Source organism: Euprymna scolopes, chromosome 40 (genome assembly GCF_053919585.1).
Source record: "Euprymna scolopes isolate OS-2025 chromosome 40, ASM5391958v1, whole genome shotgun sequence".
NCBI lineage: Eukaryota > Metazoa > Mollusca > Cephalopoda > Sepiida > Sepiolidae > Euprymna > Euprymna scolopes.
In genome coordinates, this window is record NC_136521.1 from 68,528,926 (window position 1) to 68,548,755 (window position 19,830).

At 34.0% G+C, this 19,830-nt stretch overlaps 1 protein-coding gene across 1 annotated transcript in view; it reads right to left on the reverse strand.

The window, feature by feature from the left end:
* The window catches only part of LOC145265604 (exportin-6-like), a 95,431-nt gene that overhangs the window by 55,073 nt on the left and 20,528 nt on the right, over positions 1-19,830 (reverse strand). Inside the window, exons 2-7 of the mRNA XM_080121617.1 lie at positions 16,325-16,415; positions 15,103-15,215; positions 11,513-11,710; positions 9,333-9,492; positions 6,326-6,463; positions 3,851-4,349 (exon numbers count right to left, since the gene is read on the reverse strand). Of these exons, the coding sequence (XP_079977743.1) occupies positions 3,851-4,349; positions 6,326-6,463; positions 9,333-9,492; positions 11,513-11,710; positions 15,103-15,215; positions 16,325-16,415 (1,199 nt within the window). The remainder of the gene's footprint in view (positions 1-3,850; positions 4,350-6,325; positions 6,464-9,332; positions 9,493-11,512; positions 11,711-15,102; positions 15,216-16,324; positions 16,416-19,830) is intronic.

Consider the following 19,830-nt stretch of genomic DNA (forward strand, 5'->3'; position numbering starts at 1 on the left):
AATAAGGTTTTCTAATAATTTAATTATCTTTATAATATCTGTAAACTTATTTCCAAATCCAAATCTTTGTAACCTTAGAGTGTAGAGCTACCTCCCTTTTTTCCTGCCAAAACATGGCACCTTTTACACCTGACGAAGGTCGGAGGTTACATCAACCGAAACGTTGTGCAGACAACATTCAAAATGAGAACAATTGTCTGATTAATCTAAATAACACAATAAAATATTAATATATTATAGATATTATATATATATATATATATATATATATATATATATATATATTATAGATATTATTTTAGAAACATAAACAATGACCTGGAATAAGGACTGACCTGATTATGTGACATTAGAGAGTCAACTAACAAAGAACAGACCAGGGAATCTGTCAGTTAGAGACACAAAGTTAAGTTATCCACAGAAGAGGTTAGTTTAGAGAGGGAGTTGTCAGCCGGGAAGCATTCAGCCGGGAAATTAGAGATATAATCACCAAAGAGAAACAGTATACACCCCCAGAGCAAAAAAGTTGCAACCATGAAAATAAATATTAAATGTGAAATATAATTTGGTTTTCATGAGTTTTCGGGAGCACGTCTAAGAACAATACACCAAAGAGTTGCGATTTAGAAGAAGATATGTGTCTTTTTGTCAGATGTGTTGCAATTTTGAAGAAGGTATGTGTCTCCTTTGTCTGGTGCCAAGCAGATATTATATGCTTATTCATCCTGTTAAAGAACTGTCTCTTTGTCCGGTTATGAACTGTCCAATTTCATGCGTGTAAACATTCACACACACACACACCGCCCAATGAGCATTGACACATATATACACATCCTCTAGATCAGGGGTTCTCAAAATGAATAGCAATATATATAGTTAGATATTATGAACTGCAGTAATTGTATTACCAGCTGTGTATATATATATATAATGTATGTATGTATGTATGCATATACATGTCAGGTCAGATCATGTATGCATATACATGTCAGGTCATGTCATGTGCTACTGGTACTATGTAACCCAGTACTACCTGCCTCATGGTCGGGTCACCGGCGACTAAACTGGTTCCCCCACCAGACTTGTTTGGTGAGGAGGGCGGCAAGTCTCCTTGAAGGATTAAAAACAAGACCTTCCAAAGGGCGAATGAACTCTTTTTCTGGGTCAACGGCCAACTAGCACCGTGTATATTTGTGTGTGTATGTGTGTATTGGGGATGGAGAGGGCTCCCGTAAGCCGTGGTGAAGGCAACCTTTCTAGGAGAAGCAAATCTCTGATTTAAAAAACCATAAAGCGGAAGACCATTACCCGCATTAAGCTGGTCTGCAGTTTAATTTGTTGCTGGCTATCTTGCTCTTGCTTGTTGCTGGATCTCAACATTTTGAACCGAGAGAGAGACTTAGCTGTCGTACAAAGCTAAGACTCTGTGACATCATATTTGTATAGATACTCCCTCAGGCATTTGGGCTCATGGATTTTAAATGTCTGAGGGAGTGGCACTCGTCTGACAAGACGTTGCAATCATCATCATGTATGCATATATAAATATATATATATGTTTATTTTTCAGACATCCCATGGCTACTCCACGTAAAAAGAAGTACCGACAGTACGCCGTTGAATATTTGTCTTACGGATTTATTCCAGCACCACATAATGAATCGAAACCAACGTGCCTCAGATGCATGAATGTATTTTCAAATGATAACATAAAACCTTCCAAGCTAAAAATCCATCTAGAAAAGAAGAAAAAAATCACACAGGAAAGAAAGATAAACCAGTAGAATATTTTTAAAAAACTTTGTGATGATTTCCAAGTTCGAAAAACACTGTCTCAAGTGTTTAATAACAAAGTGAGTAAAATGAGTGATGGTTTACTGGCATGAAATATGAAATTAGCAAAATAATAGCAAAGGCTGGAACACCCCATAATGTTGGTGAAAACAGCAGTGTCTGTTATAATTTCATGAGTTATGAAACAAAATGCCAGTGAAATTACTAATTCCATCCCTTTAAGCAACTCTTCTGTGTCACAACGCATTAATGAAATGTCAGAGTATGTAGAAAAACAATTGATAGCCCATTTGCAAGTGAACCCCCCCCCCCGCTAGTCAGATATATTTGAAAAACTGAATTCACTTAATAAACAGCTCCAAGGAAAAGGTTCTGATCTGATATCTAGGAAAAGTGCTATTGTTGCTTTTCTGAGAAAACTACACTTGTATATGAATAATATCAGGCGTTGTGCATTTAAACAGTTTCCTTGTTTGGCCTCTGTTAGCAGCGATTTGCAAGATGAATTGCATTATATGCTGAATATATGGAAAATATGCATGCAGATATGCAAACTCAGTTTAGTGACCTACTTATGATGGTTATACCAACTTGGGTTTCAATTCCTTTCGAAGTTAATGTTGCCGATATAGACATATCTTTACAAGATCCTCTCATTGAATTACAAAGTGATGAAATTATGCGTGCAAAATTCAAAGATGGAAAGTACAATGTATGGAAGACAAATGATGTTGCTACAAAGTACCGTTTGCTCTGGGATAAAGCACAGCTCTACGTTATTGCTTTTCTAACATCTTGTTGAATCGGGATTTAGTGGTTTCTCAAAAGTTCGCCATAGACTTGACATTGTGAAAAGAGGAGACTTTTGACTATCATTAACATCGATGGAACCAGATATAAAAAAACTCGCCGAGCAACATCAACCGCAGGGATCTCACTGAATAAAAATGCCTATCTCTTTTTTTTCTTTAAATTACACATTCCACTTTAACTGTTTATCAAAAATTTTAACCAGTGTACATAAATGCTGCAGTGAATTCAATTGCCTGAAGAGCTCTGATCTCCATCGGCTTGACCATGGAAGAAACCTTGTAATATTGTAATACAAGATATGGGTAAAGAATTATTATCACTCTAATTTAGATTATTATTATTATTACTTATTATCATTAGTATCATAATTATTATAGTTGTTGTAGAATACTTTATTTGCATTAAATTAGTTTTCATTTAAAAATAAAGCTTAATTATATAATATTTCTTTGATTATTAAAACCTCAAAATTTATATTAGTGAAAAATAGAGGATTGTCTTATGACCAATAATTATGAAGGGGTCCATCAAGATAAAAAAAAGGGAAAAGGGGTCCATGAGTAAAAAAAGGTTGAGAACCACTGCTCTGGATGATACAAGCCGCGCTGAACAGATATACACTCATTATATACATGATACACATAATTATATGAACACGTAGACTCGGTTCGTTATATACAAGAAATGGATGTTGGATTTACTTCTGCCAGCATCACAACTTACACTTTCTTTTTTTTGTCCTTTAGTCCTCACATTCCATAAGCAAGGTTTCTCTCCTCCAACATTTACTAAAGAACGCTTATCCATTCTTTTAATGCGGTTATTTAAAATGTTTTTTTTTAACTCTTTCTTCTCAAATTCTCTAGGGATTTCCATAGTGAAGGGGTGAAATTTTGCTGCTAATAAGATTAATCAAGGGGGCACAAGTACTAGGAGTTCATCAGAGCACATTTTATTAAATTACTCGTAAAACAGACAGGGATGCACTATTGCAGCGATGGGACAGAGGTTGGAGCTTGGACGACAGTGCAGGACAAATTAGATTTGAGACTCTTTTTTGAAACCCAGCTAAGAATGAGAGACTATTGGCAACAATACTCCATGCATCAATGAATAGTGGCTTTGTAAAGGTATAGGAGACTTTCTGGTACGAGTAATTTTCTAGCATGTTAGAGAGAGCCCACCTTTTTTGATACCATGACTCACTTAATAGCTGAGGAAGTTAAGAATTGACTATACTTACCACTCGTCAAGGTCAGCGAGTTTGTTCCCACCTGTATTTACAGTACTCTCTTTGGTCAAGCGCTGAAGCAAGAAGAACGTCTGCTGAAACATTTGCAATAGAAAATCCTCGAATTCTTGTGGGACGCAATTCTTGGATAGGAGCTCGTTAATGCAGTTCATTGCCAAAACACCAAGGGACTGGGTGTTGATTCCACCCACTCCATGGTGCCCGCCCCCAGCACCACTGCTCAGGTTGCCAGTGCCTCCTCCTCCGGGGCCGCCGCCACCTCGATAACTGGTACGTACCTCGCAGCCAAAGGCGGCAAAATGGAAGATAGTACTAAGCAGGTTTGGAGTAATCGTGTTAGAGAGCGGAACCCAACTGAAATAGTGTGCCAGGCAGCTGAGGGCCAGCTCACACAGCTCGGCAGAGTCATTATCCAGTGGGGGAAGGGCCTCGAGTTGCACGCCACGGTTGCTACCAGATGGACACTTGAACATGTTACTCAGGAGGCTGTCTGCAAGAAAAAAAAAAAAAATAATGATTCAAAATAAATGAAAGGTTGGAATTTTGTTTTGGAGTGGGGATTATAGTCTGCTAAAATACTTCCTAACTTCCGGTATGGCTGCTACCGGAAGCGATGGCAAGGAGAATTAGTTCCTTCACTTTTATTGTTGTTCAGTATTTTTTATTGTGAAACGATTTAAATAAAAGAAAAGGACATTGTTGAAAAGTATTCAATAAAAATTAACAAAATTATAAAAAGATAAGAATAACACAATTAGTCTTTATTTGCAGTTTTATTAACAAAATTTTAAAATACAAGTTTTTATTTTATAAGAAATATGTTTATGAAATTATAAAAATAAAAGCTTTTTTTTAATTTTAAAAGTAAAAGTTTTTTTTATTTGAATTTATACAATAAATGCTAATGTTAATATAACAAAATCAAAAAAATGTAATAAAAAAAAAAGGGGGAGATATATGCGAGAAAAAAAAGCAAAGGAACTGATTTGTGTTGTCACTGCTTCCAGTAGCAGCCTTGCTGGAATTTAGGAAGTATGTTAGCTGACTATAACAGGGCTCTACATTGCGGTGAAACAATCGCATTTGCGAGTGATTTTTCAAAATGGCAACTAGAAATAATGAAACAGTTATCTTTTGGCGATTGTATTTCTTTCACTGACAATCATTAATGAGTGAAAAATATCTTTTCAACTTTTTTTTAAAACGAACAAAGTTAAATTATTTAAACAATAAAAGCTTAATAGAACATACTTTTTTTTTAACGAAGGCTGTTTAAAAAATATCTGAAGAAATTAGAACGTTTACACCTTCAAGTATCAACATAAAATTTGTTGTATATTTAGAATTACACTTATTAAAAAAACACAGAAAAATCTTTATGATGTATGTACTCGTCATAGAACGAAGATGTCATATTCTAAAAATCATGTAGGTTTGGCTAGTAACTTTTCTATTTGGCTAGTAAACGAAAATATTTAGTTGTCAAAGGTCAACTAAAGATGAATTTGTCCGTAGAGCAATGTCCAACCCCCTTTTTTTTTTCTTTTTTTTTTTTTATTTTTTTTATTTTATTGGTAACGGGATCAACATTGTAAAGCTTGGAAATTTGTGAACACTAGTGTGGTCTGAAACGCTACCAAAAGCAAAATAAGTTGCTCTTTTGTAATTAAACACTTAAAAAAATTAGTACAAACCAACAAAGAATGAAGAAAAAAAAATGGTCACATTTTCTCTTTATATGCTTGCGATATTGCAAAAGAGACGCTTCCGGTTGGATATAAAAAGCCCGATTTTTCAGAGACAGGTTGATTTTGGATTTGGATGTCAGAGTAGCAAGTGTTGTTAGCAGTTCGTCATGTTCTAGACGCTGAGTTTTAACAGTAGAATGTTGAGTTTTGGAATTGAGTTTTGTCAGAGCATTGAGATTTGGAATAGTGAGTTTTTTGCAACAGTGTTTTTTTTTTTGTTTTTTTTTTATTACATTTTCACCCCAAACAAGGCACATTGCCACTTTGGTGTAGGGAGCTACTATCCGGGGCAGCAACTACTGGGGCACTATGTTGGGATTTGGGCAGCAAGATGTCGGTTCACGTTACACTTGAACTTCTGCATGTCAGTACAGTTAGGAAAGAAAGGAACCTGGAATGGAATTCCAGAGTCTAGCGGTTCTGGGGAAGAAACTACTGGAGTAGAAAGATCTTTTACATCTAGGGATCTCTACAGTGTGGGGATGGGATTTAGCTGCCTGTGTCAAATTTAGCAGTTTAATTTTTTTTATAAACCAATGGTAGCAAATGTTTTCTTAAATGATGCTGGCTGCTAAGATTTCATTGTTTTGTCACCTTTCAGCATTTTACGTAAACTGCCCAGAAAACTCTGACAATAACAAATCTTATTCTACATAAACACCTTTTTTAAAATTGTTTTTTTCCCGTTTTTGTATACATTCAAAATGTCTGTACTCACCTGATTGTAATGGGGACGAAGAGAAGAGCATGAGTGAAGAACTACGTGGACGTGTGCCAGAGTCACCCTGAGTAGGCGATGGTGGGGGCGTAGCAGCTACCAGATGCCAGTGTTTCTCCAACACAGATTCTAAAATATCTGGACAAGAAATAGAAGAAAACTTACAAACATCATAAAAATATTTGGTATACCTTTAAAAAAAAAAAACTACTATACTATGGAAAGGACCCTTATTATTTTTTTTAAGAATAGTCCAATGGCATAGAAATGGTTTGATGTAATGTTACATGGGAAAGGGGTGGTCTCCAAGTTGATCCCTATTTATTCATTTCCTTAGAAAAAGTCGAAATCATACCATGCCTTTCTAAATAACCTTTGTGCGATCTTTGTCTAAAACGCATCCTGTTTACCATATCATGCTAAATCTATCTAAACAAATAAATCTTTTCTGCACCAGCACTTTGATCCATACCTGACCCCTAATTAAAATGAATGATTTGAGAAGTTTCTGGGTAACACCTTCAATCCTGACATGAAATAGAAGATTTACATCAAATCCATTGCCAATGTCATTAGTAAAATGGTTACATCATTTTACTGCTCCAGAAGATATGGCATTCATGATGCAATCCTCTACCTGTATGAAAGTCAGATACACCATAAGATGGAGTACTGTTGTCATATCTGGAAAGAAGCTGCTAAGAGTACTCTTTCCTGCATTGACAAGGTATAAAACTGTTTTCGAAATCTAGTGAGAAAAGCCCTCTTTCACACACTACTTTCTATTTCTCACAAAAGAGACGTAGCAAGTTTGGCTATCCTTGCTCTATCATTATTTTCATTGCAGGTGCTCTATTATTATGCCCCCCCCCAATTTGATATATATAAACAATGATATAGTAAACCAAAAAACTTAATTGACAACAGAAAAACTCATTTTCATTTACATACAAAACAACATACCAGACACAACTAAATGCTAGTTTCCCGATCATAAATTGGTATACGCTGTGTTCGTTTTACTTTTAAATTTTGAATTTCCAGTATCGTCGTTACAAGAGTTACATCCCTTTAACATAAAACTACCTGATGTTAATGGAAAACATTAAATAGTTTTGTGATAAAGGGGCGTAACTCTTGTATCCACAATAATACGATGTAATTTCAAAACAATATATTTTGATTTTATTTTCAACTAACGGAGCTACCTGGCGTTGCCCGGGTGTTTGTAGGTGTGTGTGGTGTTAAATAAAAAAGAACCCGAAGCCCTGAGGCGAAGTTTTAAAATAAAATCGGCCCGCCAGAATAAGTTAGTGAAAGATGTTTGAATTTATTTAAGAACCAAATTGACAGATGCGCGGCCGGAAGTCATCAAGCATGACAACGACGACGTAGGTTTGTTTGTTATAAGCGAAGTAAAAAAAGAAAACAACGTTAACACTTAAGCAGGGGAAAAAAAAAAAAAAAACTAACGTAAGGCAAACGAACGACGAAAACAGAAAAACGAACACGTGAAAAATGGCTTAAATAGGCCTGTTTCGATATTAAAATTTTAAAAATCAGTGGGTACCCAGGTGTTTTTGGGTGTGTGGTTGGGGGTGGATAAGCGAAGTAAAAAAATAACACTGGTTCAATATGTAAAATTTAAAAAATATCGAAAAAAGTAAAAAAGACATCTCACACCATGATTCGAACCCAAAACGTTTAGATAATGAACCAACACACTAATCAACTAACCTAACGTGACGTACACGAAATTTGTTAAGTTTTTCAACTATTTAAAGTAAATCAGGTCATGACGTCATCTGACGTATGCGTAGAACCGGATCTCTACTGTGAAGGGGTGAGATTTAGTTGCTTGTCGGGTTTGTCGAGGGTATTTACGTCGAGGGGGTACAAGTCCTTGCAGTTTGTCGGAGCATTCACCGTTGAAGTACTTGTAGAATATGCAGATGGATGCAACATTTCATCGATGGGACAGAGGCTGAAGCTTAGATGACAGTTCAGGACCTGTCAGGTTGGCGACTCTCTTTTGAACCTTATCTGTGAGCGAGAGACTAGTAGCAGATGCACCAGCCCCAATACACCAACAATACTCCATACATGGGCGAATGGTGACCTTATAGAGGTACAGGATACTTTCGGATGTTAGTAGCTTTCTAGCATGGTAGAGAGAACCTACCTTCTTCGCAGCAGTCCTGCCAATGCTCTCAATGTAATTGTTCCAACTCATGTTTCCTGTGAAGAGGAGTTTAAAAGATGTACTTTCAGATAAAGAGTCTTTGGCCATTGCTATTGGTGGTAGAGAAGGTTTCTTGTAATTATTGAAGGAAACAAGTTTAATCTTGGCAGCATTGAATGTGACCATCCATTTATGTCCCCATTCCACTACAGATTGGACGTCATCTTCTAGTGTTTCTGCTATTTCTTTTGATATGTGTGCATTTGTTTTCCTGTCATGTCTATTATAGAGGGTGATGTCATCAGCATATATACCTCTCTCACAGGCAATTTTGCCAGGGAGGTAATTTATGAATATTAGGAATAATAGGGGTCCAAGGATCACGCTTGAGGCACTCCCGCATCTATAGCATATTGTTTAGATGTACGACCGTTGAGGACAACCTGGATTTTTCTCTTATCTAAGAAGGATTTAATTATGTTAAGTATTCGTCCAGTGATACCGTATGATCTGATTTTCCTGAGAAGACCTTCATGCCATACCCTGTCAACAGCATTCGATATCTTGAGCTACCGCTCTACCCTCTCCTGCTTTGTCCAGTGAATGGTATATATACGTACATATATAATAAAAATAAGGCCTTTTTAATCCAAAAAGTTAAAATTTAAGGATTTTTCAAGCTTGTACGAACCCTGTGCATCCTATATCTTGTTCTTATCTGATTATTGTATACAAAGCCCTATTGGAGGGGAATGGACTATCACATGGATGACAAAAAACTACAAAAATATTGAAATGAAAAAAACGTCAAAAAAGTCAACTTACTATTTAAAAGATTTAACACTGTCGGAACTTGGGTAAGAAGCAGCCGGTGTAGTTCTTCTTTGCGTATCATACTAAGATCTTCTCGGGGAGCGGTGAGCTCCTCGGAGGTGGTCTGCAGCAGTATCACTCCCAAAGCCGTCGTTTCGGATTCTTGGATAAGCTACAAAGAAAAATTAGGAAAAAAAAAAAAAAAACATCCTGACTGAACATTTTTTTTTTTTTTTTTTTCGCTTAAAGAAAAATTATTTTTTTAATATAGGGTGAATTCTGGACAAGAACCAAGTATTCTTGTCCAGAATTCACCCTATATTAAAAAATAATTTTTCTTTAAACGGAAAAAAAAAAAAAAAAGAAATGTTCCTTGTACACACTGAACTTATTCTTCAAAAGCTATCTTTCACCATCTTAAAAACTTAGTAATAAAATTTATTGGTGCTCATCCGGAATTACCTCTATATTTGAAAAAATAAAAATAATACAAAGTCTGTATAATGTACATACCCGTGAAAAAAAAAAAAAATATCACATTCCAAAAATTACGTAAATCAAGTAGTTTTAGTTTGTAAATAAGAAAATCAAATTTTATAAGAAACAGAGAAGCGATTATCTTATTCGCAATTTTGAAAACAATCTGGGTCACAGTAGTAGATCCAGTTTTCATCGCAGGTCAGCAGAGCATCAAAAACTGCAGGATCTGAATTGATCAGTTCAACCATCTTCCTGTTGTCATGACAATGTTTTTCTTTCTGATCTTCTCTGAGCACCCTTCGAACAAAACTTGCACAAATTTCCTGTTCAGTTCCTTGAGAATAATTGTGTATACAATTCCCACACTGACATCAAACTGTGCACTTATTGTCTCCATAGATACACGACGGTTCTTATCCATGAAATTCTTTATTTGGCCAATCAACTCTGGTGTTCTGACTTTCTTACTCCTCCCACACCTCATCATCTCTCACAGAATCCCTGCTTTCCTTGAATCTCTTATGCCACTCAAAAACTGATGCTCGATATATGCAAGAACACCCAAAAGTAGTCTGAAGTATTCCATATCTTTTTGTGGCATTTTTCCCCCAAGTTGAAAACAGAATTTTATTGCATATCATTCTTCTAAAGTGTCTTAACGTCCAGATTACATTTTTTAAATTCACCAGCTGTGACAATCAGGCTTTAGTAGAATGTATTCCAATTCCTGCTGTAGCTGTTCATTTGAACCTGAAATAATAAAAATTGGCTAATCATCTCATAAGATGTATAGCAATAACATATTGAATTTTCAAGTGTCTAAAACAATTTTAAATGCCTGTACGAAAAAGTCTGGAAACTTATTGAAGGCACCTCATAACCAAAAAGTACTAAGGTACCTGATTTTAAGTTCAAATGAACAGCTACAGCAGGAATTGAAAGACACCCTACTAAAGCCCGATTATTACAGCTGGTGAATTTCAAAAATGCAATCTGGATGTTAAGACACTTTAGAAGAATGATATTAAAATAAATGCTTTTAAATTTGGAAAAATGCCTCAGAAACATATGGAATGCTTCAGACTGCTTTTGGACCATCTTGCATGAACCGAGCATCAGTTTTTGAGTTGTATAAGAGATTCAAGGAACGCAGGGATTCTGTGAGGGATGATGAGAGGTGTGGGAGTAAAGTCAGAGTTGATTGGCCAAATAAAGAATTTCATGGATAAGGACCGTTGTGTGTCTATAGAGACAATAAGTGCACAGTTTGATATCAGTATTACACATACTTGTTCGCGAGGAACTGAAGATATGGAAGATTTGCACAAAGTTTGTCTTACGGGTGCTCAGAGAAAAACAGCAAGGAGATGTTTCTCACCCTCCCTATAGTCCAGACCTTGCTTTTGGTTATTCCCTAAGCTCAAGGAAAACAGAGGTTGTCGTTAGGAGACAATTTAGGAGATAAAAGAGGCTGTGATGAGGGTTATTGACACGCTCACACAAGACGAGTTCCATGGAACCTTCCAGAAGTTGTTGGAACAGTACAAGTGCATTGCAGCCAGAGGAGATTACTTTGAAGGGGTCTACAGTTTAATGTGTGTACTATTAATAAACGTGTCCATACGAAAAAAAAAGTCTGGAAATTTATTGAAGGCACCTTGTACATCTTGTATTTCGTTATTTCTCCTGATAAAAAAAAAAAAATGATTTACCTGTAAAATACTAGAAAAGAAATCTGGGTAGAAATGTGGCCAATCGGAACGTCCAATGTCAACAACCAGTTTGACCAATTTATTCCTGATAAACGACGGCACTTTGTTATGGTGAGTGTACAAGTATTGATTGAGGGTCGATCGGATGTCCATCTTGTCGCTGCCACTGTAGCCCATCCATTGTTTATTGATGACATTCTGGAAATGAATCACAATATTTTAACATCCAGTTACGTAGGAATCAAGTAAAAAGTTTAAATTACCTCCCCTTTTGGTGAGAATTTTTATATTTCAAACAAAAAATAATTTCATAGAGACTGTCAAAATAAGGAGTCATAATAAATAAGAAGTCTCCATCCACTCTCACTAATAGCTGGTTTTTTTTTTTTTTTTTACACAGAGATCACCACTTATCAAGGCCCGGAAGCCACTCAGGGATAAGGGTTATTGCAAGTACATTACGTTAGTGAGGAGATTTGATGAAGTGTTTACTTAAGGGGGCGGTTCATTAGGAATTTGTTAACATTAGACTTGAAGACATCCAAGTTGTAGTCCGGAGGGAAGCAGGCAGACGGAACAGAGTTCCACAGGCGTGCAGTTCTAAGAAAGAAGCTTTGTTCATGAAATCCGCGTTTTGATTTAGGCACAGATATAGAGTGGGGGAAATTTTTCACAGTGGATTCAGCTAGACGGGTGTTTTTCGTGAAAGATTGGCGAGGGGGGACCAGGGATTGGAGTTCAGACGAGCACCTGCCATGAAAATAACAGTTGATCCACATTACGATTTGCTTCTTGTCGGTGCCATCAACCATGGTAGGAGTTAAAATTAATAATTATAATAATTAATTATCTATCTATAAATATAAAGGCGAAAATGTTTGTGTGTGTGTGTGTGTGTGCGTTTTCATGTATGTCTAAGAAGGGCTTTTTTCCGAGAAGCGATCAGTCGCCTGACAACTTCTTAAAACTTTTTATATCGTGCCTAAATGATAATATCTACGAGCTAACAACCGGGGTGTCAATTGTTTCATGACCATGCATGCGCAGTCGTGAAACATGATAGCTTCTTTATGTTAAGTAAAAGAAGGCTTGAAAACACATTGTACAGATCATGTCAAGCTGGTCTAATGGTTATCATACTTACTGTCTTTATGTTTTGGTTTTGATCTCAATTCAAGTATTTTTTTACTTTTTACTTTTTGTCTCAGTTTAAAATAGAATATTTATATGTATTTTACGATCGGGCAACACTAGTAAATAAAACTAAAAGACAGTTATGTTGACGCAAGAAACACATAAACAGGGCTAGTAAAATTTATATTCAAACCTCTCTCTCTCTCTCCCCAACCCTCTCTTTCTTTTCCCAGAAGAGAATGTAAGGAGTAAAAATAATTAAACTTGAGGAAGCCTCCAGAGCACTACAAAAAACTAAGTCCCTTTCCTCTTTTCTTTCTAGAGAAATGATAATAATAAGGAAACGATAAATTAAATCTGGAGTTAGCATCTTTCAATTTGAAAATGCTGACCCATTTCTTGGGCTATATTAATATATGATAACAGTAAAAATTATGTTTAATTTTTGATAGCATTAAATGATACAAATAACCATTTGACCCGTAATTAATTAATTTTTTTCTAAATTTTAGATATTATTTTGCCATTGTTATGCTAATTAATAAAATACCAACTTTGTGGGTTTTTTTGTATTTTTGAGGTTTTAGCTAGGCATACAAGTGTATAGATAATTGCCCTTCTATTAAATTTCAGTCGTCTGTGTGTTAGTGTGTGTATGTGTGTCCACTAAAAACTTTTGTCATCCACATTAAACAGACATGAACCTGGTATCGTTAGAAATAGCGATCACTCACACATAATATCGAAAAATTAGAAAAAAAATCATCAACTATTTCATGTAGAAATATGTAGAAATATGTTCATGTCGTTTTGCTTGAAGGCGAGGTTTAGGTAAATACCTTGGTTTTGATGCTGTTTATTAATCATGCATGCGTGAACGGTCTATTCATTGTTTTATTTTAAAAAGCTAAATTTGTATCATTGTGGTAGGATCAATAGAGTTTGCGTACAAACTTTTGCAAGTTTGCATCCAGCATGCACCAAATTTTATTATTTTTATTTTGCTTATAGTTTCACTTCTAGCTGATGGCACCCAAGTCCCATTTTTTTTTTTTCTTAACTGCATTTTACGGCTGGGCAACCTCCTCCCCCATCCCCGATAGTTATATAAAAGAAGAAAAATATATCTGAAAAATAAATATTATATAGATTAAGTCAAGGGCAAAGGCCATAAAATTGTAAAGCTTTTGACCCTAACTGCCATCATAACATCCGTTCCACATGCTGACATGTACAATGGCTTTCAGAAACTGATTTTGAAACTAACCTACCTCTGGCCATGTCTTTATTTATCCTTCTTTCTCTCACATCTACTTCCTCTCATTCTTTCCTTGGCCTACCTCTTGCAAACTGATCCTGCTTATGAACTTAATTGCCCTTCTATTACATAAATTTCAGTCGTGTGTGTATGTGTGCCCTCTAAAAACTTTTGTCATCCACATCAAAGACACTTTACACTCATTAATCTTTATCCTTGAGTGGCTTTCAGGCATAAGTGCTAACTCATATGTAAAAAAAGCAAAAGACATAAGTTTATTGCCAATAACATGGTACAACAATAGTAAATGCAAATCGGCTAGTCAGAAGCAAAGTTTGATCTATCAAGTTAAATGTTATTTAGGTCCAACTATTAAAATTCAACTGACATAATTTTACAGGTTTGACAGTTTAAAAAAAAAAAAAAAAAAAAAAAAAAAAAGAATGGAAACAACTGTTTCCTTCATTTCTTTTCGGATTTTAACAATTTTAGTTTTGTTTGGACAATTTATTTAAAGAAAATGTTCCCCTTTATATTAAAAACCAAAATACAGAAAAATCTGTATGATGTACGTACCCATGACGAAACGAAAATATCTTATTCCAAAAATAACTTAAATTGATCACATAAAGAAATTATATTTTCAAATAAGAAAAATCAAATTATATAAGTATCTGAGGAGTGACTGTTTTGCCCCACCATTTTGAAAAAAAAACATCATAAACAAGGGAGATAACTTGTACTTATTAAATTTATGTTGTAATGACTACTAATTCTCATTAATTACTTTAAAATGATTTACTCTATATAAAAATAAGACTACTTGATCAATTTACGTGATTTTTGGGATGTGATATAAAGACTTTTCTTTACTTTTGGAGATGGGAGAATTCTGGACAAGAACCAAATAAATTAAAAATAGAAACAAAGGGAGATAACTATTAGTCATACTAGATTTATGTTGTAATGCCTATGAATTCCTATTAATCGCTTAAAATTGATTTTCTTTATAAAATACAAAAGTACTTGATCAATTTAAGTGATTTTTGGAATATGATATTTTTGTTTCATCACATACAGATTCTTTCTTTACTATTGTTTTTTTTTTTATACAGAGGGAATTCCATACAAGAATCAAAAGAAGAAATGCTGCACATGTTTCCCTGTCATTGGAGAAAGTTCAAAAAGCAGGACTTACCTCCAATACAGTAAGACAGAACATCATGACATATTCGTTTTGGGTGTTCGCCATGAAAAACAAACAATGCTTCCAGGAGTCTTGCGTTTGGGTAAAAGTATTCAGCAGTTCCTCTGGGGAAAAAAAAAAAAATGAAAAAAAAAATGTCAGATTTCTTATTTTTAGATTTTTTATCAACAAATATTTTTGAAAATTTGTTTGTATAAGGAAACTAAGGAAACATCTTGTCAATAGGCAATTAAATTGTCAGTCCTTATACGACCCAACTTTGCATCAGCATCGTTCGGTACAGTTATGTAAGCATTTTGAAAAAGTCGACACAAAGACTGCCAGAAAGCTATAAAGAAACTAGTTACCATAAGCATAATTTTATGAAAGTAACAAAAACGTTTTTTTTTTCTTTTTTCAAGAAAAATTTATAAAGATTTGTTTTTTCAAGAAAAATGTATAAAGATTTGTTTTTTCAAGAAAAGTTTGTTTTTCAAGAAAAATATAAAATTTTTTCAAAAAAATTTTTTTTAAATTTGTTTTTCAAGAAAAATATAAAAATTTTTTCAAGAAAAATTTTCAAAAATTTGTTTTTTCAAGAAAAATTTTTAAAAATTTGTTTTTCAAGAAAAATATAAAAATTTTTTCAAGAAAAGTATAAATTTTTTTTTTTCAAAAAATGTATAAAATTAAATTCTTAAAGGAAAGTATATCAATTTTTTTTTTCAAGAAAAGTATATAAAATTTTTGTTCTTGTTGCAATGACATTGATAATTTCATTTAAACTTGTCTGCTGAAGACTGATTACTAATTGATTAATCAAATCTGCATCTTTCAGTATCTTACTGTAATCTGCTGAAAGGTGGCTAAATGAAATTGGATCAGGTTCTTGATAAGTACCAAAATAAGTGTCATTTGGAACTTTATATTTTTGGAATTCAGAAAAGAAAAAAAAAGCTTACAAATTTGGACACCATCGCACAACTATTCTCTGCGAATAAAGCAACAATTACTGAAGATTTTAAATCAGTTTTTATTATCGTTTTTAATTTCTAATTAGTAATACATATTTGCTGGAAAAAAAAAAAAAAAGAAAATCTAAAATATAAGTTGAGAAAAGTTATTCTCCTTACTTTGCCACCCTAAAGTAAAAAAAAAACAAAAAAAAAAAAACAAGTACTTCCTTTTAAATAGACTGAGAGAAAATTGTAAGAGTTTTCTGCCTCCAACTTACCAATTTCTCTTTTCCTTCCATTTGTGGTGGCACCAGCAAAGAACTCTGTCATCAGAGCCTCTAAAGCTCTTAAAGACGCTTCGTCCGATGACTGAAAATGACAAAGGAAAAAAAAGGCGTTTAAACAAAAATGAATCACTGTAGAAAGTGCCGATAGATAGAAGTATTTAAGAGAAGTTGAACATCTGAAAAGAAGTCCGTAAAACATAAAGGTTGGATGATAAAAGAAAAGAGAAGAGGAATGGTATGATGTAAATAATAAAAAGCGAGAGAATGAAGATAGTCGCTTGTAGGTTACACATTAAATTTGATTTTATTAATTAAAAACCAATTTATGTGATTTTTGGTGTACAATATTTTCTTTTTGTCACAGGTACATACGTCATACAGATTTTTCTTTATTTTTATTTCTTCATGGGGTCTGGTCAAGCATAAAAAAATATTGTCTGTCCAGAGGATCTGTTAGCTAAAATGGACATAATCCTCACCTCAAATCCCAGAATCCCAAATGGTATGCTTCCTCATCATGAAATAATTTTTTGCAAAGTGGAAAAACTCAACTCTAGATGACCTATTCTCTTAACAGAAAGACATTTTTCTCATCACAAGCCTGCCAGATGTTTATATCATATTTCATATTTTTAACTACTCACACCTGAGAGCATCCTGTATCTCTACAAGACCATCATTTATAAATATGAATATTAGGAATAATAAAGGTCCAAGGATAACTGTAGAGATCCCTAGATGTAAAAGATCTTTCTACTCCAGTAGTTTCTTCCCCAGAACTGCTAGACTTTGGAATTCCATTCCAGGTCACTGCTTCCCCAACTGTACTGACATGCATAAGTTCAAGTGCAACGTGAACCAACATCTCGCTGCCCTAATCCCTACATAGTTCCCCAGTAGATGTTTCCCCTGATAGTAGCCCCCTACACCAAAGTGGCAATGTGCCTTGTTTGGGGTGAAAATGTAATAATAAAAAAAAAAAAAAAAAAAAAAAAAACCCTTAGGTATTCCTGATATGCCTTGTTTGAGGTGAACACGAGCAAAAAAAAAAAAACAAAAAAAAAAAAACATTCTAATCAATTTAATTCAATATATCAGCTATCGTGTACAGCAAATGTCTAACGATTTGTAACTAACAAGGTATATATATCTACATACTTATTAAGTTGAGGTTTTTTTTCTCGCTCTGACATTGATATTAAAAGCCTACCTTTTCTATTCAAAAATTATTAAAACAAACTTTTTAACATACTCAGTCATCGATATGCAAGTGATTCCATGAAGGTTAACTAATTTGCAAATTCCTTTGAAAACGCACGTTCATTTATTAATTATTCATTTTTATGGTTTCTTATTAGTTGATTGGGTTCATTTCACAATTATGCTGAATTCTATTTATGCATAGTTTCTACATTCTGCATAATTGCGTAGAATTTAAGATGAAAATGTTATAGCACACAGAAATAACTATAAAAGTGAGAATATGTGAGGACAATTCTCAACCTATATACTCAACAAATTTTATATCTACAGACTCGAAATTTGGTATATAGAGTATTCAGACATGTGGAAAACTTTTTAATCGATTTTCAGCCAGAAAAAAAGGGCTGCTAAGGAGTCAAAAAGGGAAAAATTGGTATGTGGAGGTCATCGGATTTTAATCTCTTTGACAACTGTTTCACAAATACACACGCATGACTCGTTCATATGAGAGATTACTTATGTTAAGAATAAGTAGGTTGGAAAACACTTTTGAAAGATTGTGTCAAGCTGACCTAATGGTTATCGTACTTGACTCACTTTAGGTTTCGATCTCAGCTCGATTATTTTATTTATTTTTTTTTTTTTTTACTTAGAAGAAACATAATACTCATATGCACAGGTCTCAGTTTCTGTATGAAATAAAATATAATATTTACGTGTATTTTACGACCAGGCAATGCCAGGTGGCCTGCTAGTATATATATATATATATATATATATATATATATATATATATATATATATATATATAAAAGTGACCTTGTCGGTGTGTGTGTGTGTGCAAAAAAAAAAAAAAAAAACTACTCTGAATATTTGGTCTACAGAGTTGAAATTTGATATATAGGGTATTTAGACATGCAGCACACTTTCAATTTAATTTGAGAGACTGGAAAGACAAAAAAAACTTGCATTACAAATTGAACGACGATCAATGTCGTCTTCCATTCTTTTGTGCAACAAGAACGACCCATTCTCCAACAGGGTTGTGACTTGTAACGAAAAGTGGGTTCTCTACAACAACTGGCAATGCTCAACTCAGTGGTTAGATGCTGACGAAGCTTCACGACATTTCCCGAAACTAGAGTTGCACCAAAAGAAGATTATGCTGACTGTTTGGTGGTCTGTAACCGATCTCATCCATTACAGTTTGGTGAATGCATGCAAAACCATTACAGCGGTGAAGTACTGTCAACAAATGGATGAAATGCATCAGAAACTTTGACAACAACACCCAGTATTAGTCAACAGAAAAGGCCCAATTCTCCTCCACAACAATGCCCTACCGCATTTTGCTAAACTGACCCTGCAGAAGTTGAATAAATTGGGCTTCAAAACTACCTCATCCGTCATACTCTCTAGACCTCTCACCTATAGACTACCACTTTTTAAAGCATCTTGACAACTTTCTCCATGAAAAATGCTTAAAAAACCTAAGCGATATCAAAAACGACTTCATCGCCACCAGAATACAAGATTTTTACGTTACTAGCATAAATACACTTGTTTTACGTTGGCAAAACTGTGTTGATTCTGATGGTGCTTATTTCGATCAATAACATTTTGTTTGAGCCGAGATATGTTCATCTGAATTTAAAAGTTAAAAACCACAAGAATTTTTTTGTCATTTTTTTTTTAGTTATTTTAATAAAATTTTTTCAAATTTTGGACTCCAAACGTGAGATTGTCCTTTATTTTATGGACTGAAAGTCTCAGAATCGATTAATTTAATAGGAGCACCAACACCTAAATTTTGCCTTTTTAAAAAAATAAAACTTTATTCTTATTGAAATAAAAAAAAGCACTGATATTTATGTATATTTCAATAAAAGCCAAAGTTCAATTTTTGAAAATAACTACAACAATGGAAAAAAAAATCTACAATGTAAAAATTCTTTTAAACAATACAATGAAAAACATTTTTTTAATTCAAAGGTTAAAAAATTGAATTGTTTTATCTAAAAATTAAAAATACTTTTCTACGTTTTTCTTGTGACTATTTTAGTGCTATTACCTATCAAAATAAGGATAGCATGAGTTGTCTGCCCCTGCAATCACTACGCCCTGAATAAACATAAACAACCAGCAATTATAATTTTGATGCATTTGGAGAAGAAAAAAAAACTAATGTTAATTTTTTTTTTTTTTTTTTTTTTTTTAAGTATTTGGGGAAAAAAGTGCAGATTTTGGCAATCTGGTGAGAGGGATATCCTTCCGACATCTGAAGAAATGGTTTG